The 13,852-nt window shown below is 42.9% G+C and overlaps 1 protein-coding gene across 3 annotated transcripts in view; it reads left to right on the top strand.

Moving 5' to 3' along the window:
* CRYZ (crystallin zeta) overlaps nt 1–13,852 on the top strand; it is a 228,218-nt gene that overhangs the window by 31,896 nt on the left and 182,470 nt on the right. For all 3 annotated transcript variants that reach the window (XM_078668603.1, XM_078668613.1, XM_078668621.1), the window contains exons 2-4: nt 7,056–7,172; nt 8,020–8,172; nt 10,182–10,345. In XM_078668603.1, coding sequence (XP_078524729.1) covers nt 7,062–7,172; nt 8,020–8,172; nt 10,182–10,345 — 428 coding nt within the window. In that variant the 5' untranslated portion in view covers nt 7,056–7,061. The remainder of the gene's footprint in view (nt 1–7,055; nt 7,173–8,019; nt 8,173–10,181; nt 10,346–13,852) is intronic.

Genomic DNA, 13,852 nt, shown 5'->3' on the forward strand with positions numbered 1-13,852 from the left:
AAAAGCCTGTAGGCAGTCGTCAAATAGGATAGACTTAGAAAGGCATGTGCTCCTGTTGAGTGTCACAGTCCACAGAGGAGACCTCTACTGTTGAACAGGAAAGAAAACTCCCATCCCAAATAGACTTCATGGCTTTGTTTGAGCTGAATAGTGGGCTTTTGTCTCAACAGCATAGTTTCAACTTTTCCTACACTGCGCATTTCTGCACAACCTTCCTTTTCCTGCTCTTTTTCTTACCGCCCATTCCTACATTTCTGCAATCATGTAGGATGCATACACAGATATGTTGACTTGACACAGATATGTTGACTTGACACAGGACTTACTTTGTCGTAACAAGATAACCCAGATCTGGGATTTTGAGTGATTCGAAATGATTTAAACAGGTTAAGGGCTTCCACCATATACCTTTTCACTATAGTTGTTCTCTTGATGCATTCATTCCCAGTGATTCTGGTTCTGCTAATCCATTGCTTTTTCTATGATACATGACTAAATGTGCTCTTATGCACATTAACTTTACATTTTTTTAAATCCTTTTTGTTTAGAAATTGCACACCAATTTCATGCACTGTAACCTCTGGCTCCTTTTAATAATCAACCCATCAATGTTGGTATTGGATACTACTACATATTTCACTGCTGTGTACTTACTGCAAATATCTACCATGACAATGGCATACTTTAAGTTGTGTGGCATATAGTACACAGGGCCAATAAAATTGTCCTTTCCATGAGCTTCCTAAATTTACCACCACACTTTCTATTACTTTACACGTTTTTAAGTCTTTATTTACGATCACTAAAAGAAGCACATTTCCAGCATACAATAACATACTCCCCACCAGTATTTCACTCCGATTTCCCCCCCATTGCTTCTCTTTTATGGAATACCCAGAATAAGAATAAAAGGTTTGCCTTTTTATTTGTAGAGTCAAATGATACCATTTTTTCTGAACACAAGAGCAATTCTCTTCATACACTCCCCTCCCATTTGGTAATAATATTTTGCTTTCTTTGAAATATATTTATCCTCTGGGCATTATTTCACTCCAAACTGTCTTACAAACTGCTTTTTTTAATCATTGATCTTTGCTCATTTTCCACTTTCTCTTCCGCTACTGTCCCTGACAGAGGCAGCACATCCTGCATACTTGCTTTGATAATTTATTTCTTGTCACCCAAACATCTCTTTCAATTTCCATTTTGTAAAAAAATCCTCAGAAGCATTCTTGGATCTGGGTACATGCTCCATCACGTGTAAATTGCCTTTTAATTTGTGCTTTATCCTAACTAAACATAGTGGCACTTTACTATCTGTTTTTTAGAAAGAAGGCTTACCTGGCATCCCAGGTTTTAAAATTGTGACTGGTGCGTATGAAGGCCACTGCATATCTTTCAATAACATTTACCTGTTCAGGGCCAGAATGATCATTCTTCACTTCTGGCATTTTCCCGGTAGACTATAGTGCAGGGTGATGTCTTGGAGGTGGACCCAACCGTGAAAGCTCCTAAACGTGGTCTCCTGCAGTGTGTGAGTGGACTGAACATTTTTGCCAGGGCTGATTTTGATTTCCAATCTGCCCTGGTAATCATGTAATGTTCTAGAAAGACCGCCTGGGCCCATGGTCTGCAGTGTCAGCTGTATGCCATTGACACACAGATTTTATTGGACTTTAATGAAGTGATCTTCTTGAAGGGTCAATTTAAGCTGTTTTTACAGAGAAATTGATGTCAAACTGTTGCATATATAGTTGAATATAAGTACATCCAAAATCATTTAGTCTTTAGGACCTCCTCTAGATTCACAAGCGGAGCCACACCCAAGCACATTACTGGAGTAGAAAATAATTTTTGATTCAGACATTTATTTTGTCCCTCGGGTAACGCCCATCGCAAAGGCATCCTGTTTTCATCTCTGCACTCTTTCTAATATATGCGAGGCCGAGAAAAATGGGGTGTCCTAAAGCGCATTTGCCCGTTCAATTTCCCATCAGGATTTTAGACGCAACTACTGCCTGATCCGCCGAACAGAATCACACCACATTTGGCAGAAATCTAGATCTTGGTTCAAAAGGTGTGCTTTTTGGAATTTGGTGTAAATCTGTTCAGGTGTTTTGGAGTTTTTAAAGTAAAAAGATTTATGTATATCTAGAGATGCTGATCCGGGTAGATTTGTGGTTTCACGTGCCAACAGCAACACAGTACATGTCGGGCTGCAACCTTAGAGGAAAGTTACGCCGCCATTTTTTTCATCAGGACTCTGTTCCCAGTGTGGAAAATACATTTTTAAGTGATATAAGGGGTCACGGTAGAGGTTTCCCGATCCAATAGGACTGATTGGGGGGGGAGGGGTGGTCTGTGAGATTTCCCCTCATAGGCAAGAAATTGTCAATTTTTGGGGGGGTTTTACGCGAAGATTCACGGATCCTCCTGGATCCTCACAAATTCTCACTAATTTGGATGGATGTGTGGACCTCTGTTACAAAAACATACACCCACTCGCAGACCCACACATCCACTCACACATGCATACAGCCGCTCACACATTCACTCACAGACCCACAAAACCACTTGCAGACGCACATACCCACTAGCACACTCACTCACACACCCACGCAATCACACACCCACGCAATCACTCACACACCCATACAGCTACTCGCACACCCAATCACAGACCCACAAAACAACTCACACACCAATTCACACACCAATTCACACACCTACTCACACACCCACAAAACCCCTCCCAGACACACACAGCCAGTCACACGCACTCTCACTCACCACATACTCACACAACCACTCACACCCCCACAACCACTCACACACCCACAAACACACCCATGTTAAAGGAACACTGTAGTTAGGAAATAACATTACAAAAACAGAATTTCACTGAAAAAAAACAAAGGTTACTGGGATGCTATAGTAAGGAAATAAAATTTAAAAACCCTTAGAAAGTTTACAGGGACGTTATAGTGAGGGTTATATTTTACACACACAGAACCATAGTAATTCTTAAACCAGTCCTCGTACGCGCAGCGGGTGCGCCCTTGCTGCGCCTGAGTCGTGCCAGAGTCCTGCCCGTCTGCTCCCGTCAGCGCTAAGGAGGCGGTTGGCGGTGCTCCTTTCTTTTTATGATAGACAGTAGGTAATGTCTCCACCCTGTGGTTATACTAGGGAGGAGTTACTGGAGATCAGGCGGTCGGTCCCTGTCTGTTCGTATGGATCAGTTAGCCCTTCATGTGGCCCATTCGTTTGTGCCTGTGACACTTGGTCGCTTGATGCCCCTTCTTTGTCCGGTGCCGTGGCGGGCTCTCCTTCGGATATTTCTCCCCGCCTCCGATCTTCCGCTCTTCGAGATATTACCATCTGGAATCTTAACATACGGTCTCTTCGGAAACATTATTCAGAAGTCTATGACCTTTTAAAAGACGAGACACCAGATGTGTTTTTTATGACTGAAACATGGCTTCAGGATATGGATACGACAGTCGTCAATCTTGCTCTCCACCCCGAGTATTCCATCTTTACTCTTAATCGGGTTACCAGGGGTGGCTGTATTGCGATGGCCGTGAAATCCAATTATCCTTGTGTATGGAAGACAGTAGACCTGGCAGGCTGCGAAAGTGCTTCCTTTAAAATCTCCTTCAGCCACAATTTCACTTTCTCTGGCCTTCTTATCTATCGCCCTCCTGGGTGCGATATCACTTTTAGAAAGGCTCTCCCGGAGTGTATCAGTTCCTTAGCAATAGGCTGTGCTAATTTTACTATAATTGGAGATCTTAATCTCCATTTTGACTGTAGCCACATCCCAACTATTAGTAGCACTCTGGCTGATCTGAAGGCGCTACAGCTCACCCTACTGGTCACTTCCCCCACTCACGTGGCGGGCCATACTCTTGATCCTCTATTTACCAACTTGTCTGGGGTCAAAGTGGCCAGTCCTTGTCCGGTTGCGTGGACTGATCATTTTTTAGTCAAAATAGCACTCCAGATTGGAGAGCGTCTCTTCATGCCCGCGCACAGAGCTGTGTTTAAGTGCCATTGGAGGAAACTTAATCTGTATGATTTTCATCATCTCTTGGAGCTTAATCCTCTAGGCCCCCTTCTTGACGTTGAGTCTGGTTACAATTACTACTTTGATTGGGTCTCTCGGGCCTTGGACGCACTGATTCCTGTTGTTTGGACCAAACAGCGTTCTAAAACGTCTAACCCTTGGTATGACAGTTCCCTACAGCCGCTAAAAAAAGCTTGCAAAGTGGCAGAGAGGGACTGGCGGAAACTCTATGACGCCGAGAAGAAGAAGCTTTATTTGGCGAAAGTCAAAATTTATCATAGAGCAGTATGTAGAGCCCGTGCTGCCTACTACGCTCAGGAATTTAGTAACAGCTCCAACCCGTCCAAACTTATTTTTAAGGTCCTTAAGGACCTCACAGCCAACAGAGCCGCTGTGACAGAGATTTGTTCAGCGACCCACTGTGAAGATCTGGCCTTGTTTTTCATTGAAAAGGTCCAAGCTATTTACCGCGCTTTCTCAAGTATTGTACCGGTCGCTGAACCCACTAATCTTCTTCTGACCGGTGGCCATACCCTTGTCTCCCTTCCTAATTTATCTTCTGAGACGTTTCTTATGTTGGTCAGTAAGGTAAAATCTGGTTCTCCTACTGACCCTCTACGTCCAGTTCAGTTTAAAGACTCAGCAGACCTCTGTCTTCCCCCTTTGCGCCACCTTATTAATCTTTCCCTCTCTTCTGGTGTCGTTCCTATTAAATGGAAACAGGCTGTGGTGACACCTATACTCAAGAAAGCCACCTTGGACCCTTCCAAACTTGAGAGCTACCGCCCGATCTCACTCCTCCCTTGGCCCGCTAAAATCACTGAGGCCTTTGTAAATGGGGTGCTGTCTGAACATCTCGCCAGGGCTGGTATTCTGGATCCATCCCAGATCGGTTTCCGCACTGCTCTCTATGACCGAATATCTTCGGTCCGTGATTGATTCTGGCCAGACCGCGGCGCTGATCCTGCTAGATCTCAGCGCCGCGTTCGACACGGTCTCACACAGGATTTTACTTCAAAGTCTTAGTGAGGCAGGTGTGTCAGGCACGGCACTTGAGTGGTTCAGATCTTTTCTCGCTGACCGGACCTTCAAAGTAGTCCCCCCACCATTTGAGTCCAAGTCCCATCCGTTGCAGCTGGGTGTGTCACAGGGATCGTCGCTGAGTCCCACTCTATTCAATCTGTATGTGAGGCCGCTGGCTGATGTCGTCAAGCAATGGGGCATTACTATGGTCTCGTACGCTGACGACACTCAGCTGGCGGTCGTCCTAAGTGGAAACTCCGACCTTGACGCCCCCAGATTCCGGAATGGACTCTCTGCAGTGGCCAGCTGGATGAATACCAACTGTCTCCAGTTGAACGCTAAAAAAACTGAGGTCATGGTTGTGGGCAAGCGGGCTGACCTTTGGGGTGACATATGGTGGCCCCCGGAGTTGGGTGCGACTCCCACTCCTGTCCTGGAGCTAAAAAACTTGGGGGTTTGGCTGGACCCTGCCCTTAGCTTTTCTGGACATACTAAAAAAGTGGCGGCCACCTGCTTTGGCATTCTGCGTGGGTTAAGACCTATTTTGAGGTTTTTTGATCCACCTACCAGGCAGCTAGTAATACAGGCCTCCATTTTATCTCGGCTTGATTATGCCAGCTCGCTCCTTTTGGGAGCCAATCAGGCAGAGATCACTCTGTTGCAACGCGTCCAGAACGCCGCAGCCAGAGCTCTGGTGGGCCTACCTAGATTCTGCTCGGCGGACAGTACCATCCGCTCGCTACACTGGTTGCCTGTGGCACAAAGGATCCACTTCAAGACTCTGTGCCTCTCTTTTAAGATCCTCAAGCTGGCTTCCCCCCAGAATCTTTTGAATCTCCTGGTGCCCTATGTTCCTGCCCGAAATTTGAGATCTCTGGGACAGAATCTGCTAATTGTCCCTCGGTTCAGGCTATGTAGAGCCAGTGGTCGGTCCTTTAGGGTATTGGCTACAAAATTGTGGAACTCCCTCCAGTCCATATCCGCGAAATGAATGAGCTCCTGCAGTTCAGGAAGGCCATTAAAACCCATCTTTTTTCTTGTTTAGTTTAGCCTTCTTGTAGTTCTTCTTTTCCGTAGCTGCTGTGTTGTGTTTGTTACTCTTGTAAGCGCCGGGACGCCCCTTGGCTAGAGCAGCCGTGCGCTATAAAAATGTTTTTTAACATAACATAACATAATTCAGCAGTCATAGTTATCTCTAGTAACTAGAACACGTGCCCTAAGGTAACAATAACTTATGCCCTAACCATGCACTGCAAATTACCCCACATATTACATCACTCATAACCTCTTTTAAGACGTCTTTGATAATACCACTGCAACATTTGCAGTGAAATTATTGATGATAAAACTGTGCATTGCGGAGGCTCAAGTTATACTAACCTTAGGTCACGAATTATGGTTACTTGACTTAAGTATAACTGCTGAATTTGTTGGGTTTTATGTCTGTAAATTCTGAACCTAACTATAATGTCCCTGTAACCTTTGTTTTTTGGGGGAATAATATGTGATGTTTGACTACTCAAAGCTAAGTTAAGACCTGGTAATTGGTTGTGCATTATAACTATAATAAAACCAACTCTTCTCATTGAGGCACCATTTATATCTATGCCATCTGCCATCTTACACTGTCTTAATTGCCTTTTGTGTGTGCCAAGTTTGTTTCTAGTCTTTACACTCTAGCTTCACATTGTTTTCGTTTGATCCAAAAGTTCTAACTTTCTAGACCACACTCCTTTGTCCTACGTTTATTCACATTTCTGAAACTTAAGTTAATTTGATAATATGTCATGGAAAAAGCATGGATTTGTTTCTTGCATATTTCTGTGTCATTTGCTTTATACAGTGCAATAGGTTATTTACTAGCTGTAGTAGACCAAGATTGACAGTGTGTAAGCGGTTTTGTCTGACATTTTGGGAATCCAGTTTTGATGAAGTTTTAAAATGTTTTTGTTTTTCCCTTGTTAAGAGCACCATGGCAACTTCCAGAATGCTGATGCGTGCTGTCAGAGTTCTTGAATTCGGTGGCCCTGATGTGCTTAAACTTCAGTCAAATGTTGCAGTACCTAATCCAGGAGACTATCAGGTGGAAATGATTACTTACAAATACATATAATTGCTCTGAATGCTGATTTATAACAGATGAGTCGATTGTGAATCGAAAGCAGACCCCTGAATCCCTAGGAGGCAGGCGGCCCCAGTCCTGCAGCTGTCAGGGTTCATTACAGCCACTGCAGCCTAATATGACGAGATGTAGCCACCACTCCATCTGTGATGGAATAAATTACCTGCAGACAATGTGCTGACTTGATATAAGTATTTAAACTCGATGTTGGGGTAGTTCAAAATGCACGCGTGCTTCTTTATGTTCTTGGTAGTTATTTTATTAAAAATATCACTCAGAAAACCGTAACGCTACGCGCTGTGTTAGTGATATTGCTTTATAATTTGTTGGTTGCTCCACTGAGGCGTTTATTTCAATAGACATACCATTAAGTGAACTTCTGAGGTTCTAGCTTCTGAGGTCTCCAGGGGCTTCACTTCTTTAATGGAGTTACACGGAAAAGGAAGGAGTAGCAGCGAGGATGGGTCATTTGCAAGGCTAGTTTGTCAATGTCCTTCTTTTTAATTGGGTAAACTCATAGTTTAGAAATAATCGAGAAAGGGGAAACTGATTCAAAAGAGGATCCAGTTTTCTGTCCATATACACGTTTGACATATTTCTGACATGCTTAAAACTCGGTCCTCCCCAGCACAGATCACCCCCACCCTCCAGCACGTCTACTGTCTAGATGGTTGGGGACACAATCTAGGATTTACAGTAGTTTGTTTTGGGCTAAGGAGGTCGTAAGATAGAAGGAGATTTTAAAACATGTCAACAAATAATGCAATGTCCCAGTGTGCCAAATCTGACAAAATCCTATCTCTCTTAGGTTCTGATTAAAGTTCATGCTTGTGGCGTAAACCCAGTTGACACATATATACGTGCAGGTGTCTATGCCAGAAAGCCAACTTTACCTTACACACCTGGCTCTGATGTCGCTGGAGTCATTGAAGCAACAGGAAAAGGTGTGACTAAATTCAAGGTATGGTGTATGTATGGTACTGTTGATGTATTTAGTGATCGAGTGTGCTGCTTCTGCAGTTGGGAGGGGCCACAAACCTTCAGACAAGGAGAGAATCCACATATGACTCAAATTCCCACATTACTAATTTCACCCTCACCAAAGCACTAGATCGCGTCGGGCCTGGGGCCCAATTAACTTCCATTTGGGCTGGGTTACGAAAACAGCAAGGTGTATGCTTTGATTTACATTCTTTCTGCGTATCAAAGCTCTAAACAGAGCTTGGGTGAACTCCCGTAATTATGCTGTAGACCGAGACACACTACCTTAGAGTCCAAGCAACAGTGTATTTTCCGACATTGTGGGATGAATGTACCTGAAGAATAAACTGTATTTTGACTTCTCATCCTCTTATTAGTAATGCACATAAGGTATGCTGTAGAGTCCTCAGACAGGTAATGTTGTTTCTCGTTGGCCATTTATATAGAAACTCAATGTCAGTTCATTAACGGCACTAACACCCCACTAAAGGACGTTAGAAGGATGGCTGCAGGTGTAAAGGGACCTAGGATGGTGTATACGGCCAAGTTGGACAGATCCGGATATTTACTTTTTATCACTATTACATTTATATTGATATTATTTTTTTAACGCAATATCCAACGCTTATAATGTCATTAAGAAACTTACTATCCACTGCAAACCCCACATAATATTGTGTAAATAAAATGTATCTGCAAATGTATACCACCACTCTCCTCCTGAAACATACATCACAACTTTACAGCAGAAATTCATATAAATATAGGACACAGGGCAATATTAAATCCACAATATTCAACATTGTGAACACCGTACCGGGTTAATGGAATGTCTCTTCACCCTGGGCTGTATCTTAAAATTGTCCTGAAGAGCAATGGTGTGTGCCTGCTCCTACACCACCCCTTTAATACAAAAGATTCTACAGACTTTGAGCATTCCCTTCTAAATTATCCACTGAATGGCTTCAAAGTTAGTACCCAGCCAATAGAAGCCCAGCATTCTCACTTTTGCACGGAGGTGTGCTTCATTAAAATGCAGGGGCATTTTTGTCTGTGCATCTGAGCATATCACAGGCTCGCGTGCAAAAGGGCCAGAAAGAGATGCAAGAAGTATTCTCCAAGGAACAATTTTTCACACCTTATCAAAGGGCTAAGTACTACCAGTGGAGGGAAGATAGAGCCCAACAAAACTGAATTGATTACTGACTAGGTTTATCAGCTAGAGGTATGCATGTGTGTCATAAAAATAATCTTTTCAGTAAAGGAGACGAAGAGCTATGCTCACCAATGAAATGGATGTTTGATACACCTTGTAACAGTGCACAGGAGATGTCTTAAGCTTTTTCTTAACCGGGCCAGTAGAAAATGAGACTTTATTAGACTTGACTTGACTAGACTAGAGGCTTTTACTGTAGGAAGACTGATAAGGTGATCTTTGTACCTATTCAGTGCAGTAACTCACATTAGGTCGGTGCTACTTTTGGCCATTTACCACCTAGACCTTGTGGGCTTAAAGGTATCACATTTAGGTGATTTAGCTATTGTCAAAATGAAGTCTTTCATATATATCAAAATGTTTTCCTTTGACGTGTGTTCTGCAGCATGCTCACATCATATTTTGCCTGCAGTTGAAGTCCTTTAGTCTTATATTTAAAGTGGCTCATGTGGCAGCTAATATTTGTGTCATTGTTGATGTTTTCACATCATGGAACCATGCCATATGTAGAAGTTAGGCAAATCGGTTACCGTGTTAAGGAGGCAGACTGTTTAGCAGCATCTGAGAGCCCAGAGGCAAAGTGTGCCAGATAACTAATTGCTCTAAAATCAGAAAGTCAATGGAGACCACACAGAAGGGTGAATTCACTAGAACAAGTTATCCATAATCTAAAAGCTGTAACATATAGTTGAAGTAACCGCATTCAGGATGTGAACTAAGTTTTATTTCCCATTGTGTGCAGCATAAAATCTGTTTTGACTTTGTTTTTGCAGACGGGGGACAGAGTCTTTACTTGTAAAACGATAACGGGTGGCTATGCTGAATACACCATTGCATCTGCAGATGAAGTCTTCCACCTCCCTGAAAAACTAAGCTTTAAGCAAGGAGCAGCGATTTCAGTGCCATATTTTACTGCGTACCGGGCCCTCTTGTTCAAGTAAGAGTTATAGATTCTATGAAGATTGAAAGCCAAATGGAAAACTAGAATGGAATATGGCGTAATATACTGCAAATCTTAATCTAAGATGATGATTAATTCCACTAAAAGCTAGCAACCCTGGATGGAGCTCTTATCTTGCGTGTTGGATGCATTAAAATAAAGAGTGACAATATCATCATACACAATTATCTATACGTTTATGTTTTCTCTGTTTTCAGTGAAAGTATGATTCCATCTATTCAATGCTCTTATTCATGGGCTTTTGAATAAGGTAAGTATGCCTTTGCATTGCTAGGGTTGTACAGTCACCTACTGAAAGGGCTTCCTAATTACAGTATTTACTGCTTTTTGTATGCGTCCCCAGACCAGTAGTTGTTGTTAATAAATGTACGCAAGATTTTATTTTCTAGCCTTGCTCCCAACACGCTCGAACATCCTCTAGCCACATGGACCTGAACTTCTCTGGGAGGTTCCAGTAGTACATGTTACGGTAGTACTCCTGAAAGTAACTTTGACTGTGATTGCGACCCAAGGTGCTGAACAGTTAAGGGTGGGTGCCTTAATGGGGAGGGAAGCCTCTGCGGGTCCACACCTTCATGCTGAAGTGACCCGGCCGCTCACGCATGAATCATTTCTCACTGTGAAATTTGAGAAAAGCGTGTTGTGGTGTTCTGCTGTATAGTAAGTGCCTTGCCTTGGTTTCAGTTGCCAGGCTAGGATGTCATTTAGAATGTCTTCCCAAGGGAAAGAATGTTGTTGTTTAATCTTTGGCCGTTGGTTCTGACAGTCTTGTGGCTGAGGTCTCTTAAGTATGGATGTACAATAGAGTGACTATCATCCTACCCACCTGAAGTCTCCTGTCTGCTGCTTCCTTGTATGCAGTCGAGTCATGTCACCTGTAGTTTTCTGGGCTTTTTTCAGCCCAAGTACTTTACTAAGATCAAGAGAATGCGCACAAGGATTCACATGTACGGAAAGACAAACGATGTGCCAGAGGATACCCCCATGAGAGGTCTGCACCAGCAGATACCTGTGCTGCCACAGAGCTATGCCTCCATAGTAGCACGCCACCCAAATACAAAGTCATCAACTTATCCCAAGTGCCAGAGAGGAATGTGCCACCTTATGGCAGCATGAAAACCATTGACTTTGAGATGGTTGTTATGCCATGAGGTCTCGTTCTGTAAGCTGACCCTGGTACTAATGAGACCGAAAAACTCAGTAGGTCTCTTCAAGTCATAAGAGGCTGTAAGCTAGCAGTGGCCTGGTTCGTTGGGGCCCCAGAAAAAGCTGTGGTGTTAGATGACCCCAATTACCAGAAAGGACCATGGATTCAGCAAGCTTTGTAACAGCAGAAACATTTCTCTATGTACTTGTAATGTCCAGGATCACTGTGATAGCAATGAAATTGGGCTTGAAGATAGTTCTGGCAGTTTAGCATGCCTAGACTCTCAAAGAAATAAGGATATTGTGATAATGATATACTTAATAGCCACCCTACATAAGTACATGTCACTGTTAAACGTTACTGAATGCCAATAAAATCCACTGGTTACTAGCAAGTAAAGGGGATCATTTGATTAGATCTCAATCAACAACCTTCTTCGCTGCCAGATGTTTGATCTGTATTCATGTGTGGGAGGGTATACTCAGACGTGAGTCCCTTGCTCATTGCACCATCAGGATTCAAGCAAGCCGGGCCGACGAAGGCTGTGATGCCAGAAACCGGTCCCCGGAAGCTTGTCTCCTTCCCAGTATAAGAATTGGCTTGGTAGTTTGGTTTGCCCTGTTCCCATCATGCACTGGGACAGGAACAGACTAATTTGCATATAGCCAGGTTCTGAGCTGGGATGGTGCAATGAGCTAAAAAACAGGTGATGGATTAAAACCATGATCTCTTGACTTGGTAAGAGTATTCTGCATCATTCAGAAACTCTGTCCATCACCACCCCCTTTTTCCAAAATCGATTTTATCCACACTATGTGTGGGAGGGTATACTCCGATGTGAGTCCCTTGCTCATTGCACCATCCGGATTCAAGCAAGCCGGGCCGACGAAGGCTGTGATGCCAGAAACCGGTCCCCGGAAGCTTGTCTCCTTAACAGTATAAGAATTGGCTTGGTAGTTTGGTTTGCCCTGTTCCCATCATGCACTGGGACAGGAACAGACTATTTGCATATAGCCAGGTTCTGAGCTGGGATGGTGCAATGAGCTAAAAAACAGGTGATGGATTAAAACCATGATCTCTTGACTTGGTAAGAGTATTCTGCATCATTCAGAAACTCTGTCCATCACCACCCCCTTTTTCCAAAATCGTTCATTTGTAAGGAGTTACATTAATATTTTAAAGATTATAGTAACCTGCAAATCCTGTGACGGAACCTCACTGGTTCAATAGCCTTAAAATGATTTATTTATTTCTCCTACTTATCAATGTTGGCTGCTAAGCCACAAAGAGAAAATTCTTTCGTTTCTATAGGACTACGTAGTCGCTCAACTTTCGACATAGCAATAATTTAATATCATACTCCCATGCGGACCTTTGTACCTCAAGAGTCACTCACAGGCCTCATTTCACTGAACAGATACTTGGGGCTTTTCCCTGACTTTACACAATTGATGGCACATCCAGAGAGTTAAGATTATTCAGTTTTTACCAGAAATCGTTAACAATAAGTGTACACCGCTACTACGAAAGTGATCTTTAGATCTGATAAATATTAATGTATTTTTGAGTTGGATAGCTATCTGGCTATCCGTAGGGTTACACAAAGATAACTCTGTGCTCTCTGCTTATCGTAATAAGATGTGCTAGAACCATTTCAACAGATTGAAAGTGATATGCCTAATTCTTGATCGTTTTATCAACGCTTGGATAGGCATAGGAGTAAGGCAGAAATACAACTGACTGTTCAACATTAATACAGAAGCATCTCAATCTGTCTGGCTTCAAAATGTTCACGATGCTTGAACTCCATTGAATTCAGTAAACATTGATGATTTGAACAAGGATGTTACGTTCTTTTTTTGCTGTGTCGTAGTGAGGTGAGATCGGTCAGGACTCTTGTTCTTTTGGGTCTCTGAAACCTTGTCATATACTTCCTTCTTTTTTGTGGATTATCAGACTGGAGCAAATGGTTGTTACAGTTACAACTATTTTTAAGGAGATTTACGTGATGTCTGGAAAACATGGTTAGCCACTAGAGCCACTGGTTCCAACAAAGGACACTGTCTATGCCACTGTGCTAATAGTTTATTTTCTATGGTACTTACCAATAATAAGAAGTGCTAAAAGGTGTGCACTTTACCACTGCTAGCCAGTGCTAAAGTGCTTGTGTTCACTCCCTAAAACATGGTAAAATTGGTGTGCACTTAAATGGCATATTGAATTTACTTAAAAGTCTCTAGTAAAGTGGTGTACCATATACCCAGGGCTGGTAAATTAAATGCTACTAGTGGGCCTGCAGCATTTATTGTACCATCCAATTAAGTAGCTCTTTAAAA

This window comes from Lissotriton helveticus, chromosome 1_2 (assembly GCF_964261635.1).
Source record: "Lissotriton helveticus chromosome 1_2, aLisHel1.1, whole genome shotgun sequence".
NCBI classification, from domain to species: Eukaryota; Metazoa; Chordata; class Amphibia; order Caudata; family Salamandridae; genus Lissotriton; species Lissotriton helveticus.